Source organism: Tachyglossus aculeatus, chromosome 1 (assembly GCF_015852505.1).
Source record: "Tachyglossus aculeatus isolate mTacAcu1 chromosome 1, mTacAcu1.pri, whole genome shotgun sequence".
NCBI classification, from domain to species: Eukaryota; Metazoa; Chordata; class Mammalia; order Monotremata; family Tachyglossidae; genus Tachyglossus; species Tachyglossus aculeatus.
The window spans coordinates 120199991-120216163 of NC_052066.1; the positions used below are offsets into that span (position 1 = coordinate 120199991).

Below are 16173 nucleotides of genomic sequence, written 5' to 3' on the forward strand. Positions count from 1 at the left end.
AGGCTGGTGTGTTTGCAGAGTTAGAATTTCAGATGAACTGCAAGTTTCACTTGAAAATTATAATTAAAGCTGTCATAAAATTAGAGTAATGTAGAGATGGTCACGTACTCTGTTTAGGCAAAAGCTGTTGTAAAAGGTGTTGTGGGGGCGGTGGGGAAATGTGTGCTTCCATTGACTATTTTTGTCTTCAGGAAGAGGAGAACGAACGGGAAGGAAAACCAAGTGATGCGGAAAGTTCTGAGACTTCAGATGATGAAAAAGACTGGGTTGAAGAGGTCAGGAAACAGCGAAAACTTATCCACCAAGAGGAAAAAGTGAGGCGGCAGGAAAGGCTCAAGGAGGATCAGCAAACAGTACTGAAGCCCCAGTTTTATGAGATCAAAGCAGGAGAAGAATTCAGAAGCTTCAAGGATTCTGCCAAAAAGCAAAAGTTAATGAAGTAAGGAACATTTCATTTAGCATGGTGGGGTCATTCTCAGATCTCCACGTGAAGTCGGGGCACTTACTCTTTTTCCTGCGCTGGCACACTGCCCATTCAGTCACCTTGGCCTTCCTCTTTGGGGAAGAGGAGGTGGAAGCCCGCTTCACTCCAAGCTTTAAAGTGAGGCATCTTGGGCAGAGCATTAGGAGTCAGTCATTTAGATTTTACCGTGGTAGTTTTAGAGTTATCAAAAGTCCTGCCCATGGGTACAACTCTGCCTCTGACTCCGTGACGTGTAAATCTTGGAACTGTGAACCCCAGACCCTTCTTTCTTCAAGCAGGTGTTATGAGAATAAATAGCCTGAGAAACAAATGGCACCCCTAAAGGGAAAGGGAATATAACAGAGCCATTGCAGTGACAGTAGTGGTACTATTAACAGGTAGACTGCACTCCACGATGAGGCTGATGCAAAAGAGACCCTCAGAGGTAACCAAGGTCCAAGCGGCAGCAGAGCTCTTGTGCCTTAGTCAGTATCTTCAGTTATATTAGCAGCATACAGGCAGCTAGTTACTAGAGCATGCACTTACTTGGCAGTGTGTCTTATGTAACTGTAACTACCTTTTAAATTTGGAGTAGTATAGAAACTGTCACTAATGGTGACACAGTGTGAGCGAATGTGGTGGGTAACCTGCTGGAAGGTCCTGCTTTTCACTGAAGTGGGAGTCCTGCAGCAAAGAGTGCCGAGTAGTTAGACACCCCTCACGTTCACCACCTGAATGGCATTTGGTTGGCGAGTGGGACTCTTAGGCCTGTGAGCAAACAACTCCTGCTTTGTGGTTCAATCAGTTGCGTTTATCTAGTGCTTACTGTGTGCAGAGTACCATACTAAGCTCTTGGGGGAATACAGTGCAACAGACAATTTAATAGTCTAGAAGGGGAAACAGACCTTAAAGTCTAATATGGGTATGCACAAGTGCTCTAGGGCTAAGGGTGGAGGTGAATATCAGGTACTTAAAGAGTACAGATCCAAGTACGTAGGCAACACAAAGGGAGAGGGAGTAAGAGAAATGAGGGTATAGGGAAGGCCTCTTGGAAGAAAGGTGATTTTCTTAGGGCTTTGAAGGTGGGGAGGCTGGTGGTCTGTCATATATGAATGGGGAGGGAGTCCCAGGCAAGGGAGGATGTGGGAGAGTGGTCAGTGGCAAGATAGATGAAATGAAGGGACAGTGACTAGGTTAGTATTGGCACATGGGCTGGGTTATAGTGGGGAATCAGCAAGGTAAGATAGCAGGGGGCGAGCTGTTTGAGTGCCCTCAAGCCAGACGGTAAGGAATTTCTGTTTGATGCAGCAGTGAATGGGCAACCTTTGGTGACTTTTGAGGAGTTGGGAGATGTGAATTGAAAAGTGTTTTAGAAAGATGATCCAGGTAATCAATCAAGCATTTTTACTGAGTCCTCTGTGTACAGAGGACTTTACTAAGAGAGTACATTATAAGAGAATTGATAGACACGTGCTCTGTCCACAAGGAGCTTACAGTCCAGCAGCAGGGTGAAGTAAGGACTAGTGTGGGGGTGAGATGATGTGATATAATAAGCTACGAGGTCATACTCTGAAGCTCCTGGGTAGTTTCCAGGGTTGGCCTCATTCAGCTACATTATAGTAGTCCAACCTGAAGATTATAGAACCATAGTTAACTTTGGTGAGATTTCCCCGCTGATAATTTCCAGACCAAGAATTGTATCTACTCTAGACTGTAAGCTCATTGTGGGCAGGGAATGGGTCTACAAACTCTGTTATACTCATTCAGTCAATCATATTTATTGAGTGCCTACTGTGTGCAAATCACTGTACTAAGCGGTTGGGAGAGTACAATATAACAATAAACAGGCACATTCCCTGCTCATAATGAGTTTACAGTCTAGAGGGGGAGAGTATTGTTATATTGTACTCACCCAAGAGCTTATTACAGTGCTCTGCACACAGGAAGTACTCAAATATGATTGATTGGTTGATGCCAAGCCTCACGTGACACACTGAAATCATCATCATCATCATCATCATCAATCATATTTATTGAGCGCTTACTGTGTGCAGAGCACTGTACTAAGCGCTTGGGAAGTACAAATTGGCAACATATAGAGACAGTCCCTACCCAACAGTGGGCTCACAGTCTAAAAGGGGGAGACAAAACCAAACATACTAACAAAATAAAATAAATCCCAAGTGGTAGAAGAGCAAAGAGAGCTTTAAGCCTGTCACCTGAATGAAGAAGCTAAAAAATGCCCATGTTCAAATTCCCAAAAAGTTTCTTGGCCTTTTCAGGACTGGGATTTTCTGAAATTAGTTCAATGTAGTCTTGCTTACAGGAAATGAAATACACTTCTTCAAGAGTCCGTCCCCCCCCCCCCCCCCCCCCCCCCCCCACCTTTGATTTTCTGAATGTTCATTTGTCTTCTGGTTTGCTTTCATTTGGTCAGAGAAGCAGCATGGCCTTGTGGATAGAGCATGGGCCTGGGAGTGTTAAGGACTTGTGTTCTAATCCTGGCTCTGCCACTTGTCTGCTGCATGACCTTGGGCAAGTCACTTCACTTTTCTGGGCCGCAGTTACTTCATTTACAAAATGGGCATTGAGACCGGGAGCCTTATGTGGGACAGGGACTGTTGTCCAAACTGATTACCTTGTATCTACCCCAGCATTTAGTACAGCACCAGGCACATAGTAAGTGCTAACAAATGCCATTTAAAAAAAAAAATCACCCGACTCAAGAAGGTAATGGGTGAATCAGGAAATGAGATAATGAAAATGGCAGAGAGAATCGGTGGCATGCACCAGACGAAAAGTACTCACTTTGAGAAACTTAAAGTAACTTACGGCTTCAGCTAGTGTTTGAAGCAGTTGTTTCTAAACAGAAGAAATTATTATAGGCCATAATTTGAGGGAAATAGTAGGTTATGACTTTGAAGGTGATTGACAGAAGTAATATAGGCACTGTCTCTGAATGACATGAATTGTAGCAGAATAATAGGGGGAAAAGAATAAAAGGTAAACTTTTATGAATCAGTCATAATTAATAAGTTAACCGTTTTCTTTGGGAAAAGGCCGTGCAAAGGTCTGCTTACACATGGGGTGATTGATTTTTGTAAAATTCCAATTGCGTATAGCTTATTCTGCCCTTCGCAGCATTCAATCAGTGGCATTTATTTAGCATCTGCTGAATACTGTATGATGTGCTTGGGAGAGCAGAGCAGAAGCAAAATGTATGTTCCCTTCCTATAGGAACTAAAAGTCAAATGGAATTCAGTTGTTAGGGACCAACATTTCTTCCTCACAGTATAATTGAGGCTCATTTTTTTTATTTATAATGGATTTTTTCACAATTTCCAAGTAGCTCATTGAGTAGCCTTTTTCCTTGTAAAGAGTAAAATTGATCTCAATTTTCATTTTTTGGTTTCAAAGAAAAGTCCTCGTTATAAAAAAAAATGCAAGTAGCTTTAGAGTAGAGTGTCTCACTCGTAGGCTTGAAGCTGTGACTTTTTTAGTTTCAGCTCTGAAGCGGGAAAGAAAGGAATCAGCACCATAGCACATAAATAAGAAATCTGGTTCTTACCATCAATAGGATGTCCGCACAAGTGATTCAGTGTTACCGAGAAGCTTGAGTCTCTTAGGAGTTTGGTCTTAGATTCGCCACATTGTTGCCAGTGACAGGAGCGATTAATTATGCTCACACATTTATGAAGTGACCTATATTGTAGGATTAAAGGATATTGATGTGTTTCACGGCATAATGGAAATGCCTGAACTGTAGTCTTAATGTTCGTATTTAAATATACCCCCTTTAGTAATATCAAAAGTGGTAAAGCACAAGTTTTTGAAGTGATGGGTAATGTGTTTTCCATTGCTTCTGGTACGGCCATTATGCTTAAAGCTGAAAACGTAACCACTCTGAAGTTCCATTTCCCTCCTCTCATTTCTAAGTAAAAAAGTTCCTTTTGGCATAAACCTTTCCATTCTTTTTCTAAGCCAAAAGAGAATCTTTTTGGAAAATTGGAGGAAAACTTCATTCAGTTATGTATAACAAAGGGACAAAAATGCAGTTCTCCCACTGTAGGGATAACAATTGAGGCTTTATTGCTATCAAATAAGTCAGAAAGCTAGAGCCTGTCAACATAATTAAGACGTCGGCGGCCTCCTATCCTTTGGAAAGCCATATAGGGTGCACTTTGCCACTCTGTGCGGGTTCTTCAGTGGACATGAACAGTTACTGCGTATTGCCAAAGATAGTCTTTCATGTGCACATTTTCCATTTTACACTCCCGTATTGGGCTTAGACGACGTAATCCTTCCCACCATATTTGGTGGAACTTTCTCATCAGAGTGGGTGGGATGCTGCCCTAGTAGCTTCCTTGCAGACCAATTAACAAAGAAAGCCTTTGTAACACATGAGCACATTTAAAACAGAACTTTTAATAACCCTCTGCACAGTCACTTAATAGTTCAATGGCTGATTATCTGGTTTGTAGTTTGTCTTACCCTCTTCTTTCTTCTGCCTTCATTTTGGCTACTTCTCTGCTCATTAGTGGAGAGGCAGAACAAAAAAGATATAAATTTATCAATCTGTTGCTCACTCAGTGCTTGAGCAAAATACTTGATTGGGGAGACGAATGAAGCCACTTGCTCTGGCGAGGTTTTTGGATTATCTGGGGATTTCGTGTATTCGTGCCGTCCATGTTCATTCAGACAATTGAGTACAAAAAAAGGCCCTAGAGAGGAGTAAATCAGATTTGTCCCTTAATAGAGAAGCTAAGTGCTCGACCTTAATTCCTAGACAAGTTCATTTAAGAATTGTTCTGTGTCCAGTTTGGATTATACATTCTGCAGGCTAGAAGAAATCTCAAGAGATCATCCAGTCCATCATCCATTACCAGTCAGTACCAACTGTCCTTAAAACCATCCCAGCCAACAGTCAGTCAGTGGTATTTATTGAGAGGTTACTGTGTGTAGAGCACTGTACTAAGCGCTTGGAGAAATATAACAGTTAGTAGACACTATTCCGTGCCCTCAAGGAGCTAACAGTCTAGTGGGGGAGACAGAGGTAAAATAAATTACAGATAAGGGCAATGGGAAAGTATAAGGATATGTATAAAACTACATAACAATTTGTCAGTGCTGTAAGGAATGAGCTTATGATTTCCCATAGGAGCATAGTGTGTTATTCCACAGCTACTATAACCAAGGTTTTCCTTGTCAAGTGTGAATTCCTCTTGCTTTGATTTAAACCCTGTTTCGTCCTTCATGTGCTAAAGACTGCTGTGTGACCCTCTTCTTCATAGCCCTCTTCTCCAGATGAAATAACCTCACCTTTTGACTAAATACTAATTAATGCTTCCACTTTAGCTCTTCCTTGATTATACTTTCCTAGTTTTGATATTATCCCCCAAATCTAGATTAGATTTCATTTAATTTGCATAGATTTTGTCATCTTCTGTGAACAGAACATACCTAAGCAAAGTCTTGTGTGAAAATTTCACAAATCTCTAAACATGCGTAAAGCAGCTTTTTTAATGTCCTCCTAGTTTGGGAGGTACTAATGTAATCTTATTTTAGCTTGGAATTTTTTTTTCCTTCCTGTAGAATTTGAGCATTTTCAAGGATGCTTTCTGATATTTAACACCTGATGCCTGTCTTTTTTTTCAATTGCTTCTGAAGTGCTGTGCAAGCAGTCATGTGAAGAGTTGCAGGTTAGCACCTACGTTCACCAAATTGACTTTCGAAGGGAGCTGTCTTTAATGTAGAAATCTCATAACACAGTCGCCGTCAGCGACTGATCTCCTGCCATAGTTCACGCCGAAGCTTAACTTGTCTTCCCAAATAGCATAGACTTAAACAAGTTTTTACAGGTTCTCGTTGAAAGTACATTGGAAAAAAACCAGAATTTAAATTCCTGATCATGGAGGAAGTAAGGTCATTCTTACAAGACGGTAATTTTACTCAATTTACTTGAAAAATCATTTTCCACACAAATTACTGTTCTTTACAATCCAGCTAGTCCCAGTGGCTCCAGACTTATTCAGAACTCTTATTAGCTTTGAATACCAATGGTTTATTGTTTTATAAAGAGGTAGAACCTTCAAGGGAATGTGCCGGCGCGTATTTTGGTGCTTTAAGCCGGTTCCTTTTTTCCTCCTCAGTTCCCCTCCAAAGATGACACCCACCTGTATTTCTTTTCCTCTCTTTCCTTATGAGTTCAGTTTTGCTTTTGCCATGCCAAGGAGAAAGTACTTTGGGAAAACTATAGTAGGTCACAAATGGTAATCCTGACTTTCGATTGGAATCCTTCCGTGGCCCTGGGCAAATCATTTAGCATCTTCCTTTTCTTCACCTGCACAGGATAAATACCTCTGTCTCAAAGATGTTGAAACTAGTCAGAAAAGAACTTTGAAGGTGCAAAGTGCTTATTATTATTATCTGGAAAATAGCAATACTAGCTGGTGGGTATCTCAGACTGAATTAAGGGGATAAGCTTGGTCATTGCTAGTTGAAAACGAGGTAAATCTGTCATTTTGTAATGTATAATACAGTAGCATCGCACTATCTTTAGGGGCTCAGTAGGACTCTGCACTTTTAGTTAATTGGCATAGAATTATTTGAGTAAAAGAAGGCACGTTTCCAAAAATTAAATGTGTGTGTGTGTATGTAATCACATGGTCGTTCAGTTTGGAAAACATGCCACATTTTTGCTTAAATCACCAATATTTAACCAAATATTATTAGACATTTTAGCAGTCAGCTGACCAGAAAATCTTGCTTGCATTTGTAGGTGATATTCATTTAGAAAGTATTCCAAGGGCTAAAAAAAATGGAGGCTAATCATAAAAACTCTAAGAATTTTGAAAAATGTAACTGAAAAGTAGTTTCAGTCTATTTAATTTGGAGAAATGTGATAATGTATGACTTCCAGTGGAGTAATCCAAAACAGATATTTAATAGGAGGAGAACACCTGGGATTTTAGCCTTCAAAATTTGCTGAGCCGATGAGAATTTAATCAGTCAGTTAATCAATGGTATTGAGTACATACTGTGCAGAGCACTGTACTAAGCACTTGAGAGTTCAGTACAACACAGTTAGGTAGACGTGTTCCTTGCCCACAAGGAACTTAGATTCTAAAGGGGGGATAGAGACATTAATATCAATGAATAAATTACAGATAGGTCCCCTAAGTGCTGTAGGACTGAGTGTGGGGTAACTATCAAGTGCTTAACAGGTACAGATCTAAATTCATAGGCAGTGCAGAAGGGAGAGGGAGTTGGGAAAGAGGTCTTAATTGGGGAAGACCTCATGGAGGAGGTAGGATTTTACTAAGCTTTTGATGATGGAGGGAGTGGTAGTCTGGTGTATATGGAGATGTAGGGTGCTCCAGGTCAGAGGAAGGGCAGAGGGTCGGCGGTTAGGTAGACAAATTAGACAAGGTTAAGTAGACAGTGAGCAAGCTGGCATTAGAGGAGCAAAGTGTGTGGGCTAGACTGTGGGGTAGGAGGGGGCGAGCTGACTAAGTGCTTTAAAGCCCATGGTAAGGTTTTTCTGTTTGATGCTGAGATGGATGGACAACCACCAGAAGATCTTGTGCAGGAAGATGTCAACTGAACTTTTTTTAGAAAAATGATCCAGGCAGTAGAGTATTGGTAATTGCTTTAATGTTGAGCACTGTACCAGTTAAGTCCAACAGAAACATTGGCAGGTTTGTTTCAGGTGTATCCATAGTACACTAGGCATTCGAGAGGCAGTCGATCAATCATATTTACCGAGTGTTTTCTGTGCGGAGAGCATTGTACTGAGCATTTGGGAGAGTACAGTGTAACATTGTTGATAGGCTTGTTCCCTGCCTACAGTGAGCTTATAGTCTAGATGGGGAGACAGACATTAATAGAAATGAATAAACTATGGATATGTACAAAAGTGCTGCAGGGCTGAGGGTGGGTGAATAAAGGGAACAAATCCAAGTGCAAGAGTGATGCAAAAGGGAGTGGGAGACGAGGAAATGAGGGCTTTGTCAGGGAAAGTCTCTTGGAGGGGCTGTGTCTTCATATCTGGCTGTGAAGGTGGGGAGAGCGATTGTCTGTTGGATGTGAAGAGGGTGAGTGTTCCGGGCCAGAGGCAGGATGTGGGCTAGGGGTCATCATCATCAATCGTATTTATTGAGCGCTTACTATGTGCAGAGCACTGTACTAAGCGCTTGGGAAGTACAAATTGGCAACATATAGAGACAGTCCCTACCCAACAGTGGGCTCACAGTCTAAAAGGGGTTGGTGGTGAGACAGACAAGATCAAGGTACAGTGAGTAGGTTGGCATTAGAGGAGTGAAGTGAGTGAGGGCAATAGTTATACCTGAAAGAAGCATTGCGATCGATAGAGCTAAACACATTCCTAATGCTGGAAACAATCACTGTGTTTTTCCTTCCAATGCTGATTAGCATTGGACCGAGTAATTTCATTTCACAGTGTCTCTTCATTTATAAAATTCGGATAACTATTAATGCTCAAACATCATTTGTGAGCATTGTTCAAATTATACTTTAGGGCATTTTTTTATGTTGACCAACAAATACTTAAAGAGCTTAGGAAAGAGGGTTAGGTCCTATTTTGGATAATGTTTTGGGTTGGTGAAGGTGAACCATTAAATAGTGTGGCATTGTCATTTTCCCAAATCATTGACTAATCGGTGATTTTTTTTTTTTTTTTTGCCAACTGGTATGCTAACTTAAGTACTGAACATAAATAATGTCATTTCAAATCTTCCCTGATGCTGTTGAAAGCTCCTTTTTTTTTGGCCTGAATGGATGACTTCTGTTATGTAAACAGTCCTCTAATTTGTAAGGTAATGGAAAGAAATGTATCTTTATTTTCCATCCACCTCTACAGAAAACCTCTTGAAGATCGTTTGAAGCTAGAAGCAAAACTTGGAACCCTGAATGTGTCTGATACCACCGTTGGTAGCAAGCAGTTGACATTCACATTAAAGAGGGTAAGTTTTTTTCCTTTTACATAGCTTATGGAAAGGCAGCATACACAGAGGCAAGTTAAATCCTTCGTCTTTCTGCCTTAGAGAAGCGTAAAGCATTAGAAAATAGTATATTTCCCTTCTCAGTCGATCCGTGAGATGATCTCAACTTCCACCCGAAGGATGTCAGCCTCAAGCAACATTCTGTGTGTTGCTGACCTCACAGTGGTTTCAGACTTCCCAAGCTTTTCTCTTCTGGGATGCACAAGTTCCCTATTTGAATGTTTCATCCAGAGGCAGGACCGGCCCAGTTTGGGCATTTATTTCTTGAAGTGGACGAAGCCACGTTGGATTGCCAGGTCTTCAAGGAAGCTGGGCTGGTGATTTAGGGGCCAGCCCAAATCCTTCTAGAGTTAGTAAGGGACCAGTTCCCCCATGTAGTATCTGAGTGGCTGGGCTGCCTGAGGTGATGTCTTTCGAAATGGAGTTTAAAACCAATGTTCCAACTAGCTAAAACAACTGCGGGTACAGAGCACCTTCCTAGAGCAAGAGTGCTAACTGTAAATTTTAATTTCACCAGTGACAAGCCTGTTTTGCTGGATGCTCGTAATTTTGTGATTTTTCTGCAGAAAAAGCTGTCGTCTGGGTAGTGCATCCCCTGCCTGAACCTGGTTTGTTCTTTTTTAACATGCCTATCACAAAGCAGCTCTGCTTTGTAGTGCAAGATGACATGGCCCTGGGTATTTTGGATTCCTTTGCTTAATGAAACAAGTTAAAGGTCACTTGTACCACTTAGCGAAAGGAGAGCCATGGATTCTGCCCCATATCATTCCAAACACTGCCTCAGTGAGGACAAGACAAAGACACTCTGCATTAGGCACCTGTTTTCCTAGTCCACAAGTTGAAGCCCTTTTCAACTCAGCTAGCTTTCCTGCAGTGGGTATTTCCTCTCTGCTACCCTACTCCAGCTAAATAAGCTGAAGTCGGCTGTCTTCTGGGACAGTTGGGACAGCTAGTCATCCAGGGCCCGGTGAGCAGCCGAATGATGTGTCCGGGTAGCAGCCAAGGGCTTGGCAGGGCCCACAGATTCCTGGTGGCCGCGGGCTTGGAGAGGGAGGGGAGCCAGGCCTCCCTGGGAAAAAGTCACCATTGCTCTCCTGACCCTCATAAATCACGCCATGTCTGGGATCTGAACTGCCACCCTTGAAGGGGCCTCCTCAGACTGCTAATCTCCAGACACCCATTTGCCATCGGGGGTCAGGCTGAATCGATTTGATCTGATGGAACCTAGTTTCAAGTCGTCGGTTTTAAATTAGGATGAAAACATCAAAACCTCAAGTGTAGAATTTAAAACACGGCTAAATTTATCACGATGTTTTCACAGACAAAATGAACTTAAGGCAATCTCCAAGTCCATCTTAAATCTGCCAGGGTCAATTGAAATTGATTTAGTGCACTTACAGGATCAGTTCTCAGTGGCATCACAGTAGGCAATAGAATGGACATGTAGTTTGGAATTTAATAACTGAGTGATTTGTCCTTTTTAATTATTTCTTTCCTGGGGACTTTCCCTTCTTTCTACTCTATAAAAAGTCTGGCATCTCCTTGGGCATTTGGCACCCATTGTCAGATTGTCGTGATCTCACATTCTTATATGTCATATTCTTCTCACTCCATTAAAGAGCCCTAACCTCAAAACCATGATTTGATGCTTTTTGTAATGGTCCCGGAGTGTGAAGACCTAAATTAAGCAAAATGATCTTACCTTTCCTATGAATTCTATCAGGGAGCTGTGATGTTGAATGTTCTTCCTCTGCCAGTTGCAGCCCTCACAAATGTTGGATGGGAGTAATAGTTTCAAAGAAGTGCTTGCCATGTAGCTATTACATATGAATCATGAAAATAAAGACTTAAATAGCACTCAGGACTTTTGACATTTAAATCTTACTTTTTTTTTGGAGGGGGGGGGGGGACAATCACCTCATTATTTATGTTTTGCTTCCCCAAAAGATCCATACCCTACATTATACAGCGTTAATGGGTAACTGTTTTCCAACACCTTGTACATGTTCTCCCTGGAATTCTAAAAATGATAAGTCTGGCCAGAGTTCTGCAGCCTAATGCAGCTGGGAGAGGAATCAGTATTTCAGGAGCTCACCAACCGTGGGAACTGATAGGAATGACATTGACAGCCCATTTCAACGCATTTCACTGGGCTCAGGTGCAGATTTTTTATAGCCGCTTCAAATTAGAAAGTGCTGACAAGACACTCAGTTCCTTCTTCATAATAAAATATAGGAAAGATCAGCCTCAAAGTATATATATTTTTTACTCAAGGTAGCAAAAACCTCTAGAAGTGGTTTAAAGTGGCCTCTTGTCATAGACTGTAAAAGACATAACTTGCAAGTGTAGGTGTACTGAATTATTTCCTTTTAAAATATTTCAATATGTCAGAGACAATATGTTACAGTGGCCGTTTATTTTCAAGTCCATTCCTTTTTATCAATTGGAGTTAAAAGCCTTAAGATTTAATTTTTTTTAATCTAAAGAATTTCCTGTTAAAATATGTCAGCCTTAGCTAGAAATAGCTGAGGTGCCACTGTCCTCAGGTATCCATGGTCTTGCAGTAGCTTGAATAACTGATGTATCCAAAGAACATGCAAAAAACTTCCCGTAAGCATTTTTCCATTTTTTTTTTTCCCTGAGCAGCAGCTAACAGTGGCTGATATGAATTTCTCATCCTTTCCCTGTCTCTATCCACCGTCTGGAAGAAGTTCTAGACAGTGAAATGGCTGCCCTGTAAAACAAATCCTGAAAGATCCCGCACACTAGATAATTAGCTCCAGAGTAACAAAAAATTGACCGCACTGTATGAGAGTCCGTAACTGAACATGCAGCAACCAGTAGTAATTAAATGGATTGTCTGGGGAACAGTAGTCTTTTCATAAAGCCTTGGTAATAGAAATTGTTGCTTTTCTCAACTATTTTGCAGTTGGACTCTTTATGAATTGATATTCATAAGAGAGTAAAACAACTGGTGTTTGTTAATTTTGCATGGGTTAACTACATAGCTGTTCCGTTCAATCTGTTCTGAAATGTGCTGTTCCTTTCAAGGTTTGGCTAAACTGCTGGGAAAGGGAACTGGAAGAGTGATAACCATCAACAAAGAACTGAAATGTTCAAGGTTGATCCATAGCCTCAATTCATTCAGGCAGTGTCCACATTTCTAAGATGTTTTCTTCCCCCTTAAAATTGGGGTGGAGGTGCCTTCTGAATTGAAACCAACTATCAACTGGAAGTTTTATTCTTAACCAGCATCTATGAGAAAAGAATGAATAAATATTTTTGGTCTTTTGATGTGTAAATCACAGTAAACCAGGTGATGAGTTGCCTTTTTGCCTAGGGGATCTCCTATCCCTGGAAGATTTCTGGTCTTTAAATAGTGAAAGTAAATAGTCTGGTTCTTCCTGCTGTTTTCAGTAATGTGGTGCATACCATGTCCGTGTCCAGTCTCAAACTCACCCTGCGTAACTCCAGATAGACAGCCAAAAAGACAGAACTAGCAAGCGAGGAGGAATTTGCTCTTTTTGACTTGGGTAACACCCCCTTTCTCTTTCCTCTCCTCTCCCCACTTAAATATTTTAGTCAGAGCAGCAGAAGAAACAGCATGAAGCAGAGAAGCAGCATCACCTGGAAAGGAAGAGACTTCGCCGCTCGGCCGGTCACCTGAAGAGTAAGCGTGGAAGAGGGCGGCCATTCCATTGATGGCAAAAGCGTATTTCAAAGCCTCCAGAAAATCGAACCATTGAAGTTTATCCTGGGCTAAAACTCAAGCTTGGGGCCACAGTCTTTTCTCCCGCAATAACTGCTATCACTCAACATGAAACCACCATGAAACCATTTTTCCTGCTCCGTTTAGCATGTATTACCGGACAGATTTGTGTTTCGTGCACACGGATCTTTTTGATAGTTGATGATTTTTGTTTGTTTTGAAAAGTTGTTTCTCAAATCGCCGAGATACGAATAGTCTGATGGCAGCAGAGTCAACCTGCAGAACAAGGAAAATTACTCATTGGTTTTCTGACCTAGGCCCAAAATGGGATCTGGAAACTGGCGAGTGGCAACTAATTTTCAGCCCTGGGCAGCGGTTGCGGTGGTTGAAATGATCATCCTTCAAATGAGAATCCTCTGGATTGCATCCTATCACTAACGGCAGAGTGGGAAACTGATCTTTAATGAACCTTTAGGGGTTGAGTATTTGATTTTTCAGAAATTATGGAATGTGAAGATCAGGATCAAGACTATGTTTGGGACATTGCAGAAAGCCCAATCCTATCCCCAACAGTTTTGAGAAGCAGTATGATCTAGTGGAGAGAGCACAGACCTGAGAGTCGGAGGACCTGAGTTCTCACCCCACCTCTGCCACTTGCCTGCTGTGTGACTTGGGCGAGTCACGTGGTTTCTCTGGGCTAGTGTCCTTATCTGTAAAATGGGGCTTTAATACCTGTTCTCCTTCCTAGACTGTGAGCCCTGTGTGGGGGAGGGACTGTGTCCCAATCTGGTCATTTTGCATCTTCCCCAGCACTTAACACAGTGCTTATTATATAGTAGCAGTTTTGTAAATGCTCAGGTTTTAAAAATGGTAATAGTTTCCTCACTCCATGGCTCCAGAACTTCTCCCCCCATTATTGGGATAGGGCAAACAGCGTAACCTGGACCACCTAGCCTCCCTACTCCTCCCCGCACTACTAGAGGGCCACAGTACCCTGGAGTAGGCCAAAAATGAGAGGCATCATTAGCTTGGCCAGAATGCCCAATCTGGACAGCCCTACTGGCCTTAGGGCCAGGTGGGAGACTTTTTCCTGCCCCATCCCAGATCCAAGCCAACCAATCAAAAGTATTTATTGAGAGAGACCCTACTGGGTACAGAGCACACTGTACTAGGTGCTTGACTCTGGAATCTGTTTAGAGAGTTAAAGATACACTAGGGCCCAGATAAAGATTCTCTTCACCCTTCATGACCCTTAACCATCTCCCCTCCTTAAAGCTCTGGACTGGGGGGGCTTTTTCATCCCCCATTGGTCTAGGGTAGGGTGTGGGCAGGTCCCAGCCCTGGAAGCCTCCGTCCTCCCCCCCACTTGGAAGTCACATCCCCTCAAAGCTGGCACTCTCATGCTCTGAAAGTAGGTGTTCCAACCAACTCACCCCAAGTGCCTGAAGAGGTGAAGAAAAATGGTTAACATTCAAAATGTAAGACCAGTCTGTATAGTTCTCCCCCATGAATGCCCTCTTTGGCATACTAAACAATTAGAAATAGACCCAAAAAGTGGAATCACGGACCCTGTGTCCCCAGAGAGACTCCACATCTGGCCTGTTTGGATTTCACGACACGTAGACCTTCCTGTGGTTATCTGTTGCACTCGGTTCTGCCATTTTGTAAGTGGTTACGTTCCTACCTCCTGCAAATCATGAGAACTTAAATTTTAAAAGACCACCTTGAAATTCTGGTCGTTGACTTGTTCTGAGTAGTTTAGGGAAGTTTTTCCTAGAGAGACCTGTCTGATTATTGTGGAAACCTAAGACGTTCTCAGTTTTCTTGCCAAATTCCAGACACAGATCCTGGTGGTGTATGAGATCCGTGGAATGGGCTTTGAAGGGCATAACTGAGGAAATCCTGGTCTTAAACAGCGCCAGAAAGGGCGTCTGGGGATCTGAATCCCGCCACCCGCCTTCCCTGGGCTTCCATGCTCCACTTGAAAAATGTGAATATTTTTCATTTAATAATGTCTATAAAAGTGCCTTGAGAGCCTTTGCCTAACATTTATGTATCGTCATTCATTCAACTATTAACATTCATTCATTCAGTCGTATTTATTGAGCGCTTACTGTGTGCAGAGCACTGTACTAAGCACTTGGAAAGTGCAAACATGCACAAAGTACAAAAAAGTATTAACATGCGGGCAGTTCTTCTATAACACGGGGATTCCACTCCTGGAGCGCCTCATGTTAAGTATGTGTATCCAGGCATACACCTGTCATCTTCTATCCAAAATATGTAGTGCAAACACATTCTGGCAGATTACTCTTTATTAATTGTGTTTGGAGAGCCAGAGGATTCAGTGAAAAAAATATTTTACATTGCCTTTTAGAAAATTGAGTGGGACACGCACGGTTATCAAACTAGTGATACTTGTGAATACTTTGAAAGCTTGCCCCGTTTTTGTGGGCTTTGTATAAGGAGATTTTAAAACGTTTTATATTGGAATGGATTTTTGACAGATTAAAACTTGGTCTGGATTGTTAGTTTTACTGGACAGAATTGATGTTGAACTGTATTCAATAACCTGTACAGTTGGAAAGCGGAGTTTTAATTGTACAATAACATCATTTTTTCAGTCATTTGTTAACAACTTGAACTTCATCTTATTTTTGGTGATAGAAAATCTTTGCCTTGTTTTCTCACCGAATAAAGTACTCTTACTCAGACTGATAGTCTCAGAATTAAAACAGAAGACCGATTCCTGTAACTTTTTAAGTTTTTCAAAGCTGAAACTTGGTTGGAACGATTGTGTGGGCGACCCATTCAACAGATCCGATAGTTGCAAGTTTTATCACTATTAAGGCTGTGTAAGACCTCAGTGAAATGTGGTTTTCTGCGGATATTTTATGTGTTAGGGAATTGAAAGGGGAGAGGTTTGTTGGAATGTTTGCCAGGTGGTCATTAGAGGTAGCTACTTATTGGGTGCCCGTTTG

General features: G+C 41.8%; 1 protein-coding gene across 1 annotated transcript in view; it reads left to right on the top strand.

Annotated features, from left to right (window-relative positions):
• Positions 1–13454, top strand: part of NOL10 (nucleolar protein 10) — a 110712-nt gene extending 97258 nt beyond the window's left edge. The window contains exons 19-21 of the mRNA XM_038743452.1: positions 192–439; positions 9342–9444; positions 13066–13454. Of these exons, the coding sequence (XP_038599380.1) occupies positions 192–439; positions 9342–9444; positions 13066–13185 (471 nt within the window). The 3' untranslated portion in view covers positions 13186–13454. The remainder of the gene's footprint in view (positions 1–191; positions 440–9341; positions 9445–13065) is intronic.
• Positions 13455–16173: the final 2719 nt, after the last annotated feature.